The following is a 22,629-nucleotide window of genomic DNA, read 5'->3' as shown; positions in this document are numbered from 1 at the left end:
AAGTAAAATATAAAGTTCTTCGCAAATTCAATTTTAGATTTCGTTTGTGTTACAAACAGAAAGAAACTCAATTAACATTTAGCGATTAGTGGCTAACAAACAACAAACAAAATATATTGCCACCAATCGTTTATTTGGAGTGTCATTGGCGAATCCACTTCCACTTTGCAGTTTTATATAATAGTGTCGCCCTGATGAATAGTATTCCAAGCAGTTAGCAACTACACGTTGAGTCTGTGGGCCACCTCGTGGGCTTGATGAGTAAGGTAAACAAACCAGTAAATTCCGTTGAAGAAGAAAAACGCAAGCGGAAAGGCAACGCGAGAAACCCGGTCGATTCGGTTTACTCCTCCCTGTGTTAGCAAGGTATAATTTAGAAAGTGCAAACATTTCCAACGTAGTATATATGAAAGGTTTAACTAAATCACCTGAGATTTGTTTACGTCATCAATTTGTTCTTCGGCAGCGGCTAATAGTCGCTGAGCAAGTTTCATGTCTGCCGTGTTAATTTGAATTGTTTCGTTTATCTCTCTCAACCAATGTCCTGTTCAAATAATCGCGATTATTACAAGCGCTTAACATTTAAGCTTAGTTTATAAGAGGTCCTACTGGGAAGAATGAATCCAGCCAGCCGTCGTAAATGGTATTCAAAATCGCGTTGTCTTTCGAGTGGAATTCCCGAAGCCATTTTAAAAAGGTCCCTTAGATTGACCTTCAAATGACCCTGACCTCTTCGAATTTCCAATATTCTGTTAAATAAATAAGAAGTGTAATAGGTTCAAGGCATTTTTTTAACTCCAGTTATCGACTAGAACAGTGTTTCTTAACCTTTTTAACGCTCTTACCCTTTGAGCTTTCGTGAATTTTTTCTCGTACACCCCCACAATAGTCAACGGAAATAATTAGGTCTGTGGTGTGTGTTTTCGTAGATTGGATTGAAATTAGAGTTGCGATATTTTCGACTAAAGTAAAGCGCCGAACTTGGTTTTAAAAAATATTCCCTTGTCCTAATTAAATGACACATTGGTTTAAATTGGCAAAATTTTTAACTAAGGATACCGGACGCAATGGACACATAAAAAGGATTAAAATATTGCTCGCTATAATGGCATATTAGTCAAGTTTGGAAGAAATTACCTTTGTAGTGTTTATAAGTTTTCACTCCACAATATCTGCTATAGTATGCTCTGGTATATTTGGGCTGAAAAGATTTTGCGGAACGGAAAAAACAATAAAAATTCGCAAAAATATCGTTCATATCCTGGTGCCAAAATAGCTTCAATCACTGTTCAGTGTTCACGGTTGCCCCTTTGAAATGAATGTGACAGGACAGCTGTAGTTTTTCAATATTATCAAAATGTATGCCTAATGGAAACTATATGCAGTATATTTGCTGTCCGTGATTTTATCAAAGATAAACAAAAAATCTCCAGCTTTTGATGGAAACCTCTTTTAAACATGAACTGTTAGACATTACGTACAATGCTAAAGGGATTTTTTAAATATTATTTTTAAAACTTAGCGCCAAACCGCACAATGCAAATATTATTTTTTAATATTGTTTTAAAAACTTGTGCTAAACTAAAGTAACTTGTGCCTTTTTGCGATCAATGCTGTCACAATATAACCAATGTAATTGCAACAAGCGATTCTTTGTAACGTAACACTAGGTGGAAATATCTTCTGTTAAACAAGACCTCTTTCCAGATTTGCGTTTTTTTATACGCTGGTTCACCAGTCGTTGCATAGTAACGTATTGCTGCTCAAACTACTTTGTTGAAACCTAAGTAGTTATGTTGTACAGACGTAGTCTACATTTTATCGACTTCTACGTATACCATAGAGGCAATGGTGGTGTAAGTTAAAAATAAAGGGAAAGTATCATACCGGCATAATAATAAGATATTCTTATTACGTCGTACTACGAGTACAACCTCCAACCATTATGCTCCTAAATTATTACTTTTTCTCATTTTATTTTATAGGTTGATGACCCTATCAGCAAATGTTTAGCGTAACTGTTCAATAAGCGCAGTCCAGTGGACCTCCAAATATCTCGGCTAAGTGAAATATTGGGGATGCGTCTTAAAGAAGCTACATATTTTTATATAACTTAATATCGATGCTTTGAAAATGTGTAAGTGTATCTCAATATCGTTATAGCTGAGCTCCGTTAAGTTTGTAGGTCCAAAACTATTTTAATTCTCGCTGTAATTTGTACACCGAGCTGACCTTTCGCCAAACAAAGCACAGGAGCTAAACATGTTGGCATCCGGTCCATTGTGCTTTTTGCTTGATTTCTCCATTTGAAGATGGAAGTAATGAACTAATGTAAGAATAAAAAGAAAACGTATTTAAATTTGGCGAGATTAGAATTTCGACTATAAATATTTAGGACTACCGGTACCTGAGGCAAATTCGATAAGTGCCGCGAAACAAAATGCAAAGCAGACAGCCATGTACCAATCCAGGGCAGTAGCATACGCCACCTTGGGTAGAGATTGTCTAGTGCTGATGCTTAACGTTGTTAAGTTAAGGACAGTCATAATACCTACAAATAATTTTAAAAGGTAAAATACGTTTTTTAAACCTAGCACATAGTTAAAATTTAATGTCTCTAAATCACACGTAATAGATAAATGTTACTATTGTTCGCCTTTTATGCGTTAGGTCAAACACAAAAGGTATTTTCATGGTACAATGGGAAATAGTCAAGTAACATTAAATAGGCCTACTATGGTCAGCTGCACCACTAAAAAAATAAACAAAAATAGTTAGACACAATAAACGAGGATTTTTCCAGGTTTAAGTAAATTTTAGTTGAACCTATACTTACGAGGAACTCTATTCATTTATTCCTTTTAAAATATATAGCTTTTGAAAATTATGCCGTATGTTTAAATAATTTGAATATGACAAGTTTGGAAAGCTGGAATAATTAAATATTGGCGAATAATTGATTTCTAAAGGTAGCTTTATTACCAGGAACTCAAATGAGACAATTTTTTCCGCAGACTTACCTGACACTGTTCTTGCCGGAACTGCTTCTTTATTGATCCAGAAAGAAATCTTAAACAAATAAGTTGTCTTAGCGCAGTACTTACCAAGAATACTTGGTAGCATTTCCGCTAAGTGGATTACCATCAAGTCATAATAAAAAACAAAAAAATATAAAAACAAAAATATGCGTCAAAAAAGCTTATCAAAGAGCAAAAAAAATATTGGGGAATTATTTTAAATACGAACAAGTTTAGGTATAATCACTCGCGCAAACATTACGCCAACATAACCTATCTACGTTATTTTTGCAAAAGTTTGTCTGTTCCTTTGTCATATTAATGAAGCTTAAGGTAGTATTCAAACTAACAACATTTAGGCGAAACATTCGTACATTGTTGATACAATTGCATTTATCTAAATAATTTTGGTAAACAGTTGAGAGTTTTTTTTTTTTTTTTTTTTTTTGAAAAACAGCCCGAGTCCACCTGGTTATAGCTTGTGTAACACAGAAAAGGTGTAATAAAAATGGTGTTAAGTATGCCATAAATTTTATCGATTAGAACAAAAATTGTAATTTAAATAAAACCGTCAACAGTTTTGCTGTTGTTTTGTAAGGCAAAAAGTATTCACGCAAAGTGCCAGAAATTAATGTGCTTTCACAAAAAATGCCTTTGAAGCCGTTGTTTAAAGTAGGACTGTGTGTGTTCAAAAAATAATACAGTAAAGCAGTGACGTGCGGTGACGTTCCTAAATGGTGAGGCACTAATTTTTTCAAGCCACGCTTTTCTTAATAAAGATAAAAAAACTAATAAAGATAAAAAAAATTAGCGGCATGCTTTTGTGGGGCGCAGCCACAAAGAAAAAATGTTTATAAAATGTTTAATGTTTACATTCTTTCATTGTGGCTGCGCCCCACACTTTCACGTTTAATACAAAAATTAAAATAAGAAACAGGGAAAGTATAAAAGGCGATATTTTTAAAGCGCAGCCACCGGTAGCGTATCCAGCCAAAAATTTAGGAAGGTGGGGTCTGGGCAAAAAGTTTAAACTTTTGTTGTTTAGCTTTTGCCATTGTATGAACTGCGTATCGAACACAAATAAATACGCTAGCAAACCGTTTCGAGCAGCAACATACTGAGTTTTAGCGCAATTCTAAAAAATTATTCAGAGAGCAAAAACAAAATGACTAAAAAGTAAAACTACATCAATAAGTAGCCTATAGCGAATTTAATAATAACTAAATCGTTTATGACGTAACAGTGCATGACAATTGAAGTTCTGGCATGCCTGTGATCGACTTTTGTGGTACTGCAAAATAAATATTATTTAGAGTACACAATATTTATAAATTTTTTAGGGGGTCATGGCCTCTGTGGCCCCCTGGTCTGAGTCTATGACAGTCACATCCACTCCTTTTTTACCAATCTCTTTGAAAGTTGCGTGTTATTTTTTTGTCCAGTCGTCTGATGCAAACCTTTTAAATGGGAAACAGATTTGCCTTTATTTATGAATCTAACTTTAGATTGATTGAAAGTGTAAATTTTCCTCCTTTTAGTTAAATTTTATATAAAAAACAATCCTTTACACTGCAAGAAGTCAATGTAGCAATGTTTCATAGCTGAGACGTCACATTTGAGGCATGCCTCAAATCCTAGCTAAATCGTTTATCATGTTTTCCGAGAGAATTGGGAAAGAAAAAGTACGCATAATGCAGTACATATAACTTTTGTGATCTGAGAGAGAAGCTGGGACGTCACATTTGAGGCAAGCCTCAAATCATAGCTAAATCGTTTATCATGTTTTCCGAGAGAATTGTGAAAGAAAAAAGCACGCATAATGCAGTACATAGAACTTTTGTGATCTGAAGAGAGGCACAGCTTGGCACTGCCTCTCTTTGCGTATTTCAACTTAGGTTACACAGATTGCTCGATAATAATCAAGTACGGTAGTCTGTCCTGCCAAACGATGTTCATGTGAATCGAAGGGCTACGAACAAGAATGTAACCGTTGAAACGCATAGACCAGTTTGTTGCTAATAAAAACCAAATGCCAAACAAATTGGAACAGCGCTAGCTAGACTAAGTATGCTACATTTTACTTGTGACTAACAGAGACACGTTAAGGTTAAGAGAAAGCACGAAACATAACTTTTGTTTGGCTAGGAGTCTTTGTGCGTTTTTTGCTCTGGGCCTACCTTTAGTTTACCCTGAGTGACTGAGGCATTTAATTTGTGAAAGCCACATTTTGAACTACAAAGTGGAAACAAACTTCGTAAACACGTTTCGGGTGAAACAGTCGTTGCAGAAAATCAAAAAATATTTGGGACTACAACCCCGAGGTAAAAATGTTTTAAGTGCTCTCCTGGAACTATTTACTGCAGTCTAAGCAGTTCAGTTTCTGAAACGTTATGTTTTAAAAAAACAATTAGGCCTATTTCTACGTTTAACTGAAAAACCCTAAACTAGTCATCAATGTTTTTTGAATTAATTATGTTAAAGATAATGATAAGCGTGCTAAGACTGTACTATAAGATTATCAAGAATTGTAGACGTAAAGCGACCGAATTCTATTTTAATGAAACACTTGTTTACATTATTTCTTGTCTTCATTCCTGTGTAGCGGTTCTTTAACTATATGTACGCAGGCTTGTTTTAGGATCCATAAACGCGCAATGAAAGCGTATAATTTTTAAACGGAAATTAATATTATAATAGAAAAAAACTATACTTAAACACAAGTTGATAGAACCGGAAGCTTCACAAGAAGTGAAAGAACGTTAAGGAAGATTTTAAGCTGTTTATTATTGAACTTAGGACAAATTTAAAGATTTTTAGAATTGGTTGGCGCAAGTATATTTTCTTTAGGTTGGCGCAAGTATTTTCTCTTCTAGTAGAATATTTGTCTACTCAGTTAGCAACAATATTAAGGTTGTAAAGATTGGGAAAAAAACGTATTGTTTTCGCCCTTCGTTAAATTAAAAAAAATTGTTTATCAACTCATTTGACTTTTGTGCTTATATTCATAAGGTATAATATTTTTGCTTTTTTATTTATAGTAGGTCAATGAAAATTCTAGCAAAAAATTAAAGAAAAAAAGTTAACAAACCCTGCTTAGTGCAATGTTTATGCGTTGGATACAATTTCTGACATTGTAACCCACTGTATTGCTCAACGTCTCTTAGCTTTAGGCTACGCCAAGCAAGCCTACTGCATTAAAAAAATAGAATATCTTTGGAATTCATCGAGATTGTTCTAGTAAAAAAACAGATCATACTTGTGAAAGAATTACGATGAGAATGCAGGGTAGGTAAGTTTGAATGACATAATAACCCATCTGCCTCTTGAGGTGAAACTTTGTTTCAAGAACAGAATATTCTCCTAAACAAAACAAAAACATAAACCTTTAATATAGCCCCATATTTTGAGTAGGATAGCTTAAACCGCTTTCAGATGTATAACTGTCAACAAAGTTACTAATATAGTTTGGTGTTAAACCACGCGACAAAGGATTAAAACCTGCAACTATAAGATGTTTATACGTTAAATGTAACACCTAGTAAACAAAACGCCTCGTAGATAAAACATTTAAAAAAATGTTACGTTAGAAATATTCATACGGACATCGCTTTTAGGTTTATAAATCGGTTTTGGATAGGTGAATGTGAGCTTCTTTCGCAAAATGTGCGAACACTTCAACGTGCCTTAAAAAAGAAAAACAGTTTAACTCCCGCTGAACAGTCATTTTTCAATAACTTTAATGTATATTTACCAGACACGGTAAAGATAGTGTCCGAGTTCCATGTGTAGTTTATTAGTTCAAACTGGTTAAGGCGCGAAGATGTGTTTGGAACGTCAACTGGTTGAGTGCCGTTGTCCTCGAGCCATATGAACTGAACTTGTTCCTAAAAACATCCATAATTGACAAAACAATACAAAAAATGTGCATGGATTCTTACGTTAGTGTAGCCGTAGCTTCCATACACCAAATGACACGTATGAACATCCATCGGGAAGTCGATTAAGATCATCGGACACTTGGCTTTAATTGTCAATCTGCAGTAAAATACAAAGTAAATTGTTCGCAATTTTTCCCTGAAAAAGTCCTAAAAAGTTATGTCCAAGCAAGTAACCATTATTCTTCTACCTTAACCATCACACCTTAGCACAGACCTGGGCAAAATGTGACCCGCCAAGCAATTTAATCCGGTACCACGGCTCACTTTAAAAAAAAATTAAGTAGAAACATTCCTTTTTGTTTTCATACCTCGATTTTAAAATAAGTACACTGGTAAGGTAATTTATCCTAACCCAATCTTTCTATACTTCGTCAAACAATGCTGTTTACAGATTTCTTTAAAATAAAAAATCACACTTCATAGTACGCGTATTTCAGATCATATATTTTACTTGACCACCAAGACACGTTCTTATTCTTATGCGGCCCGCTGTCTAACTAAGAGCCCACCCCTGGCTTAGCACCTTAATCGTAATCGTTCATTTACGCTCTTAGCGTTAAGCACGTAAAATGTGCAAAGCATTGTAGATGTTTTTAACGGTCTCAAATCTAGTTTTCTATTCTAATTATCTAGTACGTTTTACACCGTATAATAAAGGGCATTGTTTTAGAGCAGAGGTTCCCAACGTTAGCGGTAGGCCTACTGCCCCCTTGTGAGAGTTGGCGAGTTACAAGGAGGCGTATTGGGTCTTTTTCTCATTTTGGGGGCAAGGGGGCATTACATGAAAGTACTTATGGCAAAATTTTATAAAATTTACCATTCGCATTCTTACAAGAATACTTGTGATTAAATTAAATTGGTTATAAATAATTCAATGCGATTCTAAGTGAAATTCTAGTTGACAATTGTTTTTTTAGGAATTCGGTAATTCTAATTCTAATCTAATTTGAAAAACTGAAAACTATATAATTCTAATTCTAATCTAATTTAGAAAAACTAAAATGCTCTAATTTTAATTCTAATCTAATTTTAAAAAGCTAAAATAAATCTAGTTGTCCAAGTCTGCAAGGGGGCACTAGTATAAAAAAGGTTGGGAAACACTGTTTTAGAGTTTTGACAAAAGCCATGTGTACTAGGGGTAAAACCACTACACTTTCCGCTTTGAGGGAAAAACTACAACGATCGAACTCAGTAAGAAGAACTCGGTCATGGAAGAGAAACTGCACTTCCATTCATACATGAGTATGTTAGAGGAATGGAACCAGATTGCTGTTACCAGATTGAATGTCGCTAAATCCTTTAAAATTGAGCATTTAGAAAACTTGTTTGCGGAGCTCATGCATTTAATGCACATTGAAAAATCCTGCCATTATAACAGTGGGTAAGAATGCCGCTTCTCGCACAGCTTGAAAACTTTTCGGAGGATATTGCAGGTTTAAAAGAGCTCATCGACCTGCATCAATATCATCAGTTCTATTGACAGCTTTCAACCACAACGTCACTTTAAAGGTCCTAGACTTGTGATAAAAATCTATGTAAAAATAATAGGCATTTTTGTCTTTTTATTTGGGTCAGTTGTATTTTTTTGTTTTGACTGGTTTTCCGAAAGACAGCTTTTGATTTTTTCATTGCCATTTAGAAGTCTTTAGCACTCTTTTATCCGCCATCGTGAGGAGCAACTGAGACAAGTCCAAGGAGAGTGGCGGCTTGTTTTCTGACTTGTTTTCGGTCTTTTAAAATATAAGGGAATATAATAAATCTACTGCACTGGACAAGCCATGTGTTTATCGTTGTTTTGTAGGTATATAGTTCTCAAAGAAGGATGTGACGCGTGGAAGTTCCATCAAATTTTCGAATTTGTTTTTAAACTGCTGTTTTATGATTGAAATTATAGACATGGTCTCCAGTTTAAATTTCTCGATATGTACAAATCCAGAACAAATTTATCTTCAATCCTGGTCGAACCTTAATATCATCTGCCTGCGAAAAGTGCATGTAAAAGAGCTTGTTGTTGAATATTAATCATCATGCATTATGAAGAACCAATTTGATATAAAGTGACCATATCGATGAATTGCTCGGTTCGTAATTTTCGGTAAAACCAGGGCTTATACGTGATCATATAAATCCAATCGCTTTGTGGCGCGATATATTTGGCATGTAGAGTTACTCGGCGCTAAACAAAGATTTTGTCAGAACTTCAGAACTTCGGTAAATTCAAAATTAAATCATAACCACAGAAAGTGTGTGTGTGACAAATTTCTTTAATATAAATGCTTCGATCGAAAACATGTTTAGATCTAGTCAAAATGAGATGAATCCGATTAACATGCTTGACTTTTTTCAATCGAGTAGAACAGGGATTCCCAACCTGTGGTACGCGAACCACTAGTGGTACGCGAAGGTTTTTCTGGTGGTACGCGAGTAGCTTTCGTTTTTTTCACAAAACACTGGATTCACAACTTTATACTTTGTCTATTAGGTTTTGTTTACAAAAATAAAATCCGAAGCCCATTCATTGTTACGTAACTATCCCTGTTGTCTCGTATGATTACGATCTTCAAAATACAGGTCTCGTCAAATGTCAAAAGAAGCACAGTTGCTTTGTAAAGCGTACAACGCTGTGGGACAGTGGGCGTTAATTATGTCAAATGATTTCTCTTGATAGATATAATCTACTGTTTTAAAGCTTAATCTACAAAATGCTAGTTGTAAGATAAAAATATGATTCAATCAAATTAGTTGTTCTGCAAGAAGTGGTACGCGAGGCAGTACAGAGCGTCCAAGTGGTACGAGACCGCAAATAGGTTGGGAACCCCTGGAGTAGAATATTTGCCTACTGAACACATCCCTCATAAATGACTGGTCCTCAGAATGTTGTTACGCATCTATGGCATACTTCATTGAAGTTAAGAATCAACTTGGCATTGTAGGTGGACCAAATCCCTGGTTATGTCCCACATCGCATTTTTACGAAGTTGATCTTCCGCCGGTAGATGATGGTTAAATAATGCTGTTAATTGGGAATAGCTATGCGTGTTCGCACACCGATTCTGGAAGATTCGGTTTCAACCAAACCAAACAGAATCCCCATTGTTGCTCGGAAACTACTAATATAACTTCTATTATATCGTAAATAATTCTCTGTTCGACTGTTTGGCTTTGTTGCTCAAGTGGTGCTTTTATTTTTAGACCTAAACTAGCCATATGATTCTGACACATGCCTGAATTAGTTTCACTCCGTACTTGGATCGACTATACAGTCACACTGCTTTGCAGATGTCCAGATTCACCCAACTCAGTGTGCTACCTTCATGCAATGTCAAATGATAACATATTTTCTTTAAAGCTTGGTATGTTTTAAACAACAGAATCTTGCCTTCAACAGAACACATTACACGAAGATAAAAGTTTTCAAATATTTAATAAGCTTGACAAGTGCAACTCTTTACAAAAAAGTTTCCTTATCTTATTTTGCTTTTAGTTACGCCCGATTTACATCGCTTTTTTCTGGGGTTAATTTTAAACTGAGACGCTCGGTTTCCAACGGACATTATCCTTATGAGTGGTGGATGTTACACACAGCATTTGTTAGTCTGTGTTTGTTTTCGATAAATCGTATTTATTTATTTTTTTACTATTTAATTCTATAGAATAACTGAAAAAGCCACTCATCTGTCGAAAGGGATATTTTATAATTGAAGTTTTAACACCTTGCTGGCTGGTTTTTGTTCAAATCGTTGCGCTTCTTAAACTTACTTTTAATTTAGAAAATATTTTTAATACAAATTCAGCCTGATAACAGAATAGTACTTTTATTTAAAATATTTGTACTTATAACAAATTTGAAAAGATGCAAAAATGTATTTATTTTTTAAAAGAGTTGTTTTACCATTAAGTCAGTTCCCTATAATAAATTAACAGAACAAACGAAAAAAACTTTTTTCAACAGGACTTGAGATTAAGTGTTAGTTGTTTTGACATACCGCATTGTGTATAAAATATTTCCTTCGGGATCGATCCGCAGAAGTCGGTTGGGAACGGTGATGCTGTGCGCTATCGACTTCTTTCCATTGCGAAAGAAGCTGTCTGGTGTCCAAAGCATCTGCACCATTCTGTTGTTCAGCTTTAGCTCGGTAATATTTTCATTCATATGTTTGAAAGCCAGTCGGTCATCTCGCCACCTATATACACGTATTTCGTGTCAGTTGCAACAGTTAGTTGCGAAACTTAAACACTCTCAAAATATTCGATTACAAGTAGCCTATAGCCTAAATCAATGGTTTCTAAACGGGGTACCGCGGCACTGTCCGGTTCCATTTTTAATGCTCAAGGGTGCCAAAAAGTATTTGGGGTTCTTTAGTAGGCCTATTCCAATTTTTATTCTATTGATAGGCGTCTTTATCTTTGTTTACGTTTAAATACAATAAATCAAAAGATATTTTTTTGTGTAGAGTTCATAGCAACAAATCAATTTTTTTAGTACGGATACCGTAATCTAATAGTTATTTTCGGCCGTGCCGCAAGCAACAAAATGTTGAGAACCAGTTGCCTAAAGAAACTAGCAATATTTTGCTTTCAATTCAACGTTAGTAAGTATTCAGATATTTTACGCTCTATAATCATTTTAATGTTTTAGCTGTACTTTCAAAAATTCCTCAAGTTAAGTTATGGGATTCATTGACGTTGTATTGTACAACTTAACTGTTTTGTTTTTTTATTTTTGGTAGGATATCGTGTTGCTTTTCGGCTATAGTGGATTATTTTCATTTAAACTTGTACATATTTTATATTTTACGAACATTACAACTGTAAACATAGAATTACTGTACGTGTTTTTAGTTGTTCCAAGGAAAACATTGACTTGCCAGATGGACAATTAATCATTAATAATGCATGCCCACTGTGCCGTTTGCACACTAACAGGCCGCTGTGCACGCCACTCATTTCATTTCAATTTCACAGAGACCAATGCAGTCCAAAAAATGCTTTTAACAGAACACATTACATTAAAAGAATGGCATTGACTTTCTAATTTCGCTTAATGTATTGTTTCACGGTAGTCGTAATAATTTGATGTAAATCCCAGAACTTTAAAACCATGAAGTTAATTAGCTTGGAAAAATATCTAGACATTAGCCATCAAAAATATTACTCTTTGTTAAAATGAACGGTCAATGCCCTGAATGGTATGAATATATATATTAAATGCCCTAATTTAACTTTCCAGAAGTGCTTTATCTTAACCCAGGGGTGTCCAACTCAAACATGCCGACGTGCCATTTTTATCTTATAACTTCTTCTCGTGCCAAAGTTTAGCAACTATTTTTTTCTAATAGTAAAAGCGCTTTTATACAAAAAATAAAAAACAGTATAGTGTTATAATATGAGAAGTAATTGTTTGTTGTCGTAATTGCTGGGGTTGTTTTGTATTGTCAATAAACAATAAGAATTGGCTGTGTAACAAATTTAGTTCTTTTGTCAATTGGCTATATTTCTCGAGGGCTCGCGTGCCATTTTTTATTAGGTCCTCATGTTGGACACCCTGTCTTAACTAGAATAAAATTAGATGTAACCTTGATAAGCTTCCATTTTAAAGACATTGTCCTAAATTATTGTCTTTTCTGTGTATACCTGTTTAATAAATTAATGTCTAGAACTCTAGAATATAGCCTGGATATACACATTACTTTTGTCTGAAGAACATGTCCATGGTGTACTCCATGTCTTGTTCTGACGCTGGTCCAAATCCGGTAACATAAAAGTAGCTGTAGACTTTAGTTGGTCCTTCTGTAGAAAAGATATTTCGTTTTTAGTGAGCCTGGTTTTATTTATATTCGAAAAGATTAGTCCGAATTTTGTAATAAATATGCATTAATTAACATGTTGCATTATATCACCCAAACCGCTATTAACATGAAAAGTTTTCGTCTTTTAAAAATAAACATACCATTAAATGTACAATGACCTATTCAAATGGTACTATTTGCCCCTTCCAAGTATGATAAGCGATCAAATTTATTTTAATTCCTAAAAGTGGTTTTAACGTTTTTGTAAATGAGACTCAAATAAAATTTTGCCGTTTGCGTAAACCTATACGATAGTCATTGTACTGTCGTTTCTTTGTTTAAGTCGCGTCTCTTTCAAAATTAAACTGCATAATGATGTCTCCAAGCGGAGAAGCGGAGGTACTTAAAATGTGCGTCGCGACGCCCTGGTGCGTCGTTTTAGTTTTTTAAGGGCGTCGCACAGTGATTCAATTTGGGATCGGCCGCGATTTAAAAAAAATACATATTTTTAGTCATGTTTTATCTGATTTGGAGGGCATCATTTTCTCCTTAATATTCAAACATGACATCGAAAGTAATTCGGCCTTTAATATTGCAATTATGGAATTAAAAAAATATATAACTCATGCACCTACAATACATGTTAATCCATCATAAAAATTTACAGTTCATCCGTTTTGAACTTGCTACTATGCATGCGTAGGGCAAGTCTCCGACTCCGCATCACTGCAGGCTACAAACCGAATGTTATCACATCGTGGGCCACACACGGGTCGCATTAAAACAGGGGTTCCCAACCTTTTTACGATCTCGTACCACTTGGACGCTCTGTATTGTCACGTGTACCACTTCTTGCGGAACAACTAATTTGCTCGAATCACATTTTATTTATTTTTAACATAAAACTAGCATTATTCAACGCTTTTTGTAGCTTAAGCTATAAAACAGTAGATGATACCTATCAAGAGCAATTATTTTGACATAAACACGTCCTTTTCTGAAACAAGGATAGTTCTTACATAGCTCATCAGTAAACAAAGTTTTCCTCTTCAGCATTATAATTTATAGCTTATTTTGCTTTTTGGTTGTCTAAATTTAGAGAATAATAAAGAAAAATGAAAGCATCTGCTGAGAACCACCTGTATGCTATAAAATAGACCAGTGTTTCTTAACCTTTTTGAAAATTTTCCTATGCCTTGCACCCCCAAAATTGGTTAATGTTTTCGTAAACCCCATGAAAAGCAATTCGGAATTTTCAATTAAATATCACTAAGACAACTTGAAAATAGTCAAGTCTGTTGTCGGTCGCGCGAAGCGCGAAAAAATTAGGTTGAATTGGCTCTAAAGTACAATTTTGCGGGGCAATTTGTTGAAAAACATTAGGGAAATTTGTCGGAAAACCTGTTTTAAACCAGCAATTTAGCATGTTTCATGGTTACAGTAATTTTCGGAAATAAATACAACGTATCGCCTAAAAGTCTTGTTAAAGGTATAAGGAACTAACTCGAAATGCAAAAAAGAGGACATTTGGGCACTTTTGAGCGTCCTCGGAGGACCATTCATTTTTCTTGAAAACAGAGGACATATGGTAGGCCTAACTATGCTCCTTGTCGACAATTGACATGGCCTGTGTTTTAAAGATCGCATTGTTTCGAAACAACAGGAATAGTTACGTAACAATAAGAATGGGCTTCGGGGAAAATTATTTTATGTAAACAAAATATAAAGTTGTGAATCCAGGGTTGGTGCAAAAACCGGAGGCTACTCGCGTACCACCTGAAAAACCTTCGCGTACCACTAGTGGTACGCGTACCACAGGTTGGGAACCCCTGCATTAAAAGGACAAAAATCGGACTAATTTTTTTCGTTTAAATTATTATTTTGTTAACCACAGTTTATTCTTTCTTTTTAGTCTAATCTCGACTGTCAATAGGCATTTAAATTGTGTGGAGCTCAAGGATTGTAGATGACTTCAATATGAAGTGATCATTTTTAGCTTTTAAAAACATCCATGTGGATATAAGCTAGCCCCAGTGGGATTACGGAGCCTAATTCTGATACGCTTTTTTTCATATTTTGGGCGAAAATGTAAGGTTTATCGTCATAACTTGGGTGTGGAAACATTTTCCAAACTGACGGATTGGACACACAAAAAATAAACACATTGCTCGCGCCTGGACTTTTATCACGCTGAATATGTCGTCAGGGTCATTGAGTCCGCAGTTGTAAGGCTGAGTAGAAACACGTAAAAAGATTGCGCGAAACACAATATATCATACAATGCGCAGAGGAAATTAAAACAGAGGGAAAACTGAAATCAAACTACACAGAGGAAATTAAAATCAAACCGTACCAAAATATTCTTATCAACTGTACCAAAATATTTTAACAAAACCATATTACAAATCGGTCATAAAAAGAATCAAATATAAATTAAACAACCTAAACCCGGTGAAACATCGTGAACCATATTTTGCAGTTGCTTAATTATACACTTGCTTTAATAAAGCATAGGACAGCCTAAATGCAGAATAAACACCAAGCGTGGCATGGTACCATTAAATTCTCTATACAGAAGTTAAATATTGTAGTGAGATCGCCCCCTATGAACTGGTTGTCCCCCCCGTCATAAGAATAACTGGTATATCTTTTAAAGTGGGCTCTGCTCATAACTCGGACCAACATGCACATGCAGTTTGCTATTTCGTCACAATTTTCAGCATCAACGAATATGTGCTGGTATATTTCGTTTTAAATAGAAACAACCCTCTTGAAAACTTTTTAGAAACAAGTTATTATTGTTTCACGAAGATTTCCAAGAACACATTAACAAACGATCTAGTTATGCCTGCCTTGATATTTCTAATATCAATTATAGTTTATACTACCTACAGAAGGAACAAGCAAAGAAGTGGTTTCCTGTTAAAGGTTCAATTTACATATTTTGATTTCACAGTTTTTAAATAACTGCGCTAATTGCCAATTTGACTTCATTTGTAGAAGTTTTTGTTGTTGATGACACCTAAATTGCGTAACAAATTGACTAATCGATTTGGCTCCTCTGATTTTTGTTACGCTTAGTATATTCTTTAATGAGGCTTTCACAAATTGCGTCACCTTGTAAAACTACTTCAGGGGTCGGCAACCCCTGGCACGCGTGCCACTTGTGGAACGCAAGCTGATTTTGCATGGCACGCCAATTGATTTAACGCGCACGTTTTATCACCTTAAGAAAGTGCAACCATTACATTACTAACACTATAGGACTAAATGGTATTACTATAGAACTAAATGGTATTACTAACACTATAGGGCTAACTAAATGGTTGCACACATTGCCAGTTCGTGTCACAAATAAGCGTCTTAACTGTGTCGTATTTAATATTATTATTTGTGGGCGTTATACTTGTTGTTTACTATTAACCGTTCGTATTACGTCACAATGCCCCAAATTTGGAGTAACGTTTACTACGTTAAAGCAGGGCATTCTACATCAGTGGTTCTCAACCGCCGGTGTGCGTCAACTTTCCTGTCGGTCCGCCAAATATATTACAAATTTATATCTCAATTGTAAAAAGCAAGATGTTGAAGGCTTGTCCATCAAATTTAGAACTTCGCCAGTTCCGTAATTTGCAACATTGTGACGTAACATAGAGATAATGGTCTATTTCGGACTTTATCGTACGTCAGAATGCTGCAAGTGTTGTGCCCAACTGTTTAAAAGTAGGCTACAACTTGTTCAAGTCTTAAACTTTAAGACAAGTTATACGTGAAAAACTTCAAGGGAAACACGTATGGTATCAAAAAGACAGCAGCAAATTTCTCATTACATTGAAGTTTTCGTTATTTGCTTTTAAGTTGCATACTTTCGCGAAAATTGTTTTAAAATTTTGCCTGTCCGTAAGTTAAAAAGGTTTGAGAACCACTGTTCTACAATGAAAGTAAGCACGTGTGTTTTCGTACGACTGAGAAACCAACAAAAAGCGAAACTGATAGTTAACACTTAGGTTTAACACCTAGGTACCGGCTTAAAAGCATCGAAGTGTATTTTAAAAAATATACGTAAATTAGATGCCAGATCACAGCAGAGCTGCTGAGTCGGACACGGGACTCGAGTAAGACCAGGTAAAACTACCCGAGTCCGACGAGTGCGGCATGCGCAGTACCAAATTTCGAAACTGATTTAGGCAGCAAACTGTAAATTGTTAAGGTGAAATAGCATATGCTCGTGGCATATTTTCCATGACCCTATGAGTGGATTGGAATATCCACCTTAATTTAGTTACGTAAATTGATGAAATACAGGCTGTAGAGTCGAAGTCGGACTCGGGACGCGATGAACTCTCAATCTCTCATATTCAGCCGAAGTCGGATTCGGGTTTGTTTTTAACCAAGTCCGCAGCCCTGATTGCCAGTGCGAAACCAAACATAGAAAAATGTTTGGCATGCGAGTTGTTATATTTTGACATTATTCATAAACTGGCACACTGCGTACGAAAGGTTGCCGACCCCTGAACTACTTTATAATCCAAGACGTTGCGTTACTCGGCCATCTGTCACTGACCATTGTGACGTAATATTTCTATTGTAATCTATAAGCGTGCGACCAGTTGACCTGTAGTAACCTGTTGTTTTGACGTGACTTTGTTGCAAGGCGTCGCACGTTAGTCTACATCTACATTCTACATAAACGATGTGGCACTAAACTCCAAAGTTTTTGCTGTAACAGTTTAAGGTATGAGTTTAGGATATCTGTCCTAAATATGTGACAATTGAAACACGTTCGGGATTATTCTATAGAACTTTGTTATCTATTGACTTAGTTTTATCTGGTGGTGAAGCAAGAAAACAAGATGGAAAGGATTGCTGAAATTGGCAACAAATGGGTTTGACTGGAGCCGATTTGGCGAAGTTCATTACGTAACAGCAGGCGTTCGAGAGAGAAGAGCGACGCCTAGCTAGAAAGCTGAAGACTAGCAAAAAGGCTGAAGCTGAAGAAAGGCAAAGGGAAGTCGAGGAGTGAGACAGGAAATACCAGTTGGAATTAAAACGGTTGAAACTTCAACTGGACGCGAGAAAGCAGCCATAGGCAAGGCAAAAGCGCCTAAACCGGCAAAGTTATCGTGCGCAACTATCGACTGGGGCGATGTGAGTGAACTATTCGCCAAAGAGCAATTTCTAAAGTCATGTCCCAAATAGATGTCGACTAACTTTAAAGCAGTGTTTCCCAACCTTTTTTTACACTAGTGCCCCCTTGGGCTCAATATTATTTCATATCGCCCCCTAATCTTGCGTTACAGTAAAGTATTATATTAATCGTAGTCTAACATCATATTCACTTTCGTATCGGTAAGCTTACAGTCATATTTTAGGTTGTCTAACATACATTCACTCTGGGAATGTATAGATACATTATTTCACCAGGTTATGTCATTACTAGGAAAAATTCATATCTTTTCTACTTTAAATCCTTTTCTAGTCGCGGGCACCAACCAAAATCATAAAGGTCTCTGTGGGCCGCACAAAATGTTAACTAAGAAAAATGTTAGAACAACTGTGAATCAGGCGGGCCTCGGATTTTTTTCATCCATTCTACTAATGAAAAGTGTAATGAAGTTTGTTAATCTTTTTAAGTCCGGGCGCACCTGGCGAGCGAAGCCAGCGCGATTTTTTTTGGGTATACCGGCATATATTTTAAATTTCCTGCTAGTTTGTATTACATTGGCGAAAAAAATAAAAAATGTAAAAAAATATATGTCTAATATTTTTGAATACGTGTTTCGTTTGTCCGCGACACACTTGGCAGCCTTTCACGCAGGGCCGGATTTACCAATAGGCTAGGCAGGCTGAAGACTAGGGCCTCGACGTCCAGGGGCCTCGAAATTCGGTTTTGAAGTTTGTAATTCTATACACAATTGGTTTCAACCACGTTGTAAACAGTCATTATTACGCGCAGTCTGCTGGAATCTTCTCTGCAAAGAGAGAGATCTTTCTCAAGGCTCAAAAGCATCAACAATAAACTGAGATCTACAATGTCTCTCAAGAAAGGTTGTCCTTACTATGCATTCTGTGCATTGAAAGTGACAAACTTAAACAGATAAATTTTAATGAACTTATGGATGATTTTGCTTTGACAAAAGCTAGAAAAAAAATTGTAGTCTAGTCTTAGTATTTGATGGCTGTAAAAGCAAAACTGCCTTCAATTTTTTAAAAACGAAATATTTATTCTTAGTGGAAAATGAAAATATCGAGGAGTTTGATGTACTTATATTTTGAACATTAAGCAATGACATATGGTAATGTTTAGAGAGAAATTCTGAGCTCAAAAATAAGGAGAGGCATCACAAATAGAATAGCCTAGGGCCTCTCATGGTCTAAATCCGGCCCTGCTTCCACGTCCCAACGGTAAAGAAGCGCTGATCTATTCCAAAGACAGCATCAAAACGAAAAAAACTGGACGCAGAAAGATGATTCGCGCGAAGCGCGAAAATTTTTTGTCTGTGCTAAGTTAAAATAGTCAAAAAGTATTTAAAATGGACTCGTGTCTATTTGTCAAAGAGGCGGTGGGTAGAGGGCCGTAGATTGGCGACCCCTGCTTTAAATATACAAACATTTTGCCGCGTATAAAACGGTGAAACGCAACAGCAACCAACAGCTTTACATAAGAAAGCCAATTATTACGTAACAATGGTCGGGAAACTACTACAAGTTCGCAGTACGGAAGTTGCCATTTAAGGTTAAAAGTTACCTATGTCCTACAGTGCTGTTTGTTACTATTTTTATGTGAACTTTTTATAAAATTTTGATATAAGTACTTTCATGTAACGCCCCCTTATGTGCGTTCAGCGCCCCCCAAATCATGAAAAGACTCAAAACGCCCCCTTGTAACTCGCCAACGCCCACAAGGGGGCGGTACCGCCCACGTTGGGAACCTCTGCTCTAAAGGAACACCCACCGAAGTCCTTGGATTCTCTAAAGAGTGTTGCTAAACAATTCCTGGCGGCACACAACTGTGAGTTGGCCCAGGATATGCGTCAACGTGAAGTGCGCGAATTCTGTTCTAGCTGCATGTCGGAGATAAGAATTTCAGAGGTAAAAGGCTGACAAAAGACTCAACGAGAAGGTGCTTTATATGCGACAAGATAGGACATCTAGCGAAGGATTGCCATTCGCGCGCAATGCCGCCGAGGCCGACGAGAATCTCAAACTCTATACCGCATTAGCACCGTGGAACTTTACACAGTAAGATCATGGATGCAACTTGCCTCTCTCAAAAGGTTTAGTCTGGCATGCGTAACGACGTAAAACGCTTGTGTCGATCGTGCGACATTTGTCAGAGGACGATGGACAAGGCAAGTGTGATAAGGGTCCCTCTGCATACAGCGCCACAAATCGACGTTCCTTTTAAACGAGTCGCTGTTGTTCTCGTTGGCCCTATTCATCCTCCCAATGAAGAGGGACACAGATAAATACGCCCAGATGCGTCAAACAAAGGTCTCGGATGGATGTCTTCTACAAAGATCGTGATGGGACTCTATTACCTGTGAGCTACGCAAAAAAAAAATTCAACAAGGCGGATGAGTAGTACTCCACAATCGAGAAGGAGTACCTTGCTATCGTTTGGGCAATTAAAAAGTACAAGATTTACTTGTACGGCGCTGAGTCCACTCTCCAAACGGATCACCAGCCGCTCACTTATCCGTCTTATTAGGCAAAATTCGCGAATGACGGCGTTATGCGTTGGACGATATACCTGCAAACATTTCGCATGAATCTCTCGGTTGGGAGCATCGTTCTCTCAGTTGGGGGGACGTGGGGGGGAGGGGACGGGGGGAATAGTGTCACAAATTGCGTTACCCGGCATCCCTGTAAAACTACTTGATAATGAACGTGATTTTGTGGCAAGGCGTCTGTCACCCAGGTCTATTTTGGGGGAATTTTTACAATAAGCTTACCGTTAAAACCAGGACGAATTCTGCTGTCGTAGTTTAGCAAAAAGGTGTCTAGAGTGTGAGTAATGTCTTCTGGACAAACTTTCCTCGTACATGTCGCAATTGTGTCCTGCTTCTTTCGACTTGCCCTTTTTCTTATACTTCTCTCGGTGATTCTGAACAATTGAATTTAAATTTGGCGTTGACGTCATTATTGGCAAATTGTTTTTCAAACCCTCGTTAAAAAATAATTTTTTAAATATTGTATTGTAATTGAAATATAAAGAATGCAACGGATTAATGTTGCACTTTGTATAGTTGCATGGTCTTATGATATACGTGATTGCGAGAACGGTTGTCGGATATTTCGCCAAGCCAATACCCTGGGAATTGTTATGAGCTGAATGCTATTTGTTTGTTGTGCTATTCAGGTTAGGCAACGTATTTCACCCCGTCCTTGTAAACTAATATTCTTCAGAAAAGAATGGTTGAAGCGATAGAACAAGCTACTAAACCCATTTTTTTACCACTGCACGTATTTTAGACACTCCGTGCACCAAAGTTGTTTCGAATTTCCCATGTTGTAATAATTCTTAGAAAACATCGATTTTTCAGCTCGATTGTGATTATTACTGACCGCAGACATCCATTGTTTATGTTGCGCATCAAATCAATGTTTATTCCTGATCGATATCAAAAGCTCAAAGCAATTTATTTGGATTACAAACGTAATGCTTTGTCAAGACCTAAATTAAACAAAAGGGTTACGCTATAAATTGATTCTTTAAATCCTGAAAAATATCAATCTGTGTAAATCTTAATTGGTAAATTGATTAAAACAGCTCATGTTAATCTACTGTTATAATTTTTACTTTAATGCTCGCCCATCAAGGCCAACGCAAAAGTTAAAACAAAACGATGATATATGTTTAGTGTTTTCAATTAAGATATAATCGTTTTCCGTTTTGTATTATATTTGTCAGCTTGATATGTACAGCAAAATTTAATTTAATAAATTTATAAACAGTAAATAACTTTTTTACATTAGAAGAGATATAATTTCACGTCAACGGTGCAATTTTAGTCTCAGTCATTACGCATAAAATCCAGTTGCCTAGTAGTTAGGATTCAATAACTGGTGTAGCCTAAAAGTGGGGTAGCCTAAAAGTCAAAAGTTCTGAAAATTACAACCATGTTCCATTAATGCAACGTCGACATAAAATCGTTACACTGACAGGCAATACTTAATTTGACGAACAAAATAGGAATTTTGCACGTGTATTTTGTTGACTATAAGGTGTGCACTTCATGATGTGACTGTATGTTCGTTTTGATGAAATATTTTGTACAAAAAAATGAAATATATTAAAGTAGTTAATGTATTAGTCTAAAATACAGAGTATTTTACAAATTTGAATAAGACCTTAAAAACATCTGTATAAAAAGAGAACTCAGATCAACGCAAAATAAACATCGAAACTGCAGAATTAAGATATACGTTTTTACATTGTTATTTAAAAAGGTTATTTAAGGGTTAGGGCTAAGGGTAAGCTAGAACTTTTATGACGTTTAGTGTTAATTTATTACAAATTTTAATACAATGAAAAAATTAGCAGCTGGAATTAGCGTTACCTATGTTAAGATTAAAAAATAAATTCTTACGTACCTTCCACCATCAGGTGCAACCGAAGTAACAACTAGACTTAGCACGACTAGTGTCAGCATTAGCAACATATGACAAGTGAGGTTCATTTTTCGGATTTCAAACATTCAGTATAAAATAATTTTGCATAATAATCTAAATGCAAAAAATAGGAAATTGTTAATTATAAGGTCGCGATACAGCGATTATATGATGAAAGCTACGTTTTACACAAGTTCTCGTTCTGACTTCCAACACAACAAACTTGCATATATATTAACAGCAGTTGTTATTTTTAAAGTAGCCTATACG

General features: G+C 36.0%; 1 protein-coding gene across 1 annotated transcript; it reads right to left on the bottom strand.

The window, feature by feature from the left end:
• Nucleotides 1–221: 221 nt before the first annotated feature.
• On the bottom strand, nucleotides 222–22,474 carry LOC146133071 (gamma-aminobutyric acid receptor subunit alpha-6-like). The gene is made up of 13 exons (XM_083397642.1): nucleotides 22,342–22,474; nucleotides 20,700–20,851; nucleotides 12,646–12,745; nucleotides 10,942–11,139; nucleotides 6,956–7,052; nucleotides 6,769–6,901; nucleotides 6,274–6,377; nucleotides 3,021–3,069; nucleotides 2,408–2,551; nucleotides 2,233–2,326; nucleotides 610–749; nucleotides 429–544; nucleotides 222–353 (listed from the first exon to the last, which is right to left on the bottom strand). Exons 1-13 carry the CDS (start codon nucleotides 22,443–22,445, stop codon nucleotides 222–224), a joined length of 1,563 nt encoding a protein of 520 aa, XP_083253768.1. The 5' UTR covers nucleotides 22,446–22,474.
• Nucleotides 22,475–22,629: the final 155 nt, after the last annotated feature.

The sequence above is a fragment of the Ascidiella aspersa genome, chromosome 9 (genome assembly GCF_963924565.1).
Source record: "Ascidiella aspersa chromosome 9, kaAscAspe10.2, whole genome shotgun sequence".
Classification (NCBI taxonomy): domain Eukaryota; kingdom Metazoa; phylum Chordata; class Ascidiacea; order Phlebobranchia; family Ascidiidae; genus Ascidiella; species Ascidiella aspersa.
This window is presented reverse-complemented; position numbering and strand designations above follow the sequence as displayed.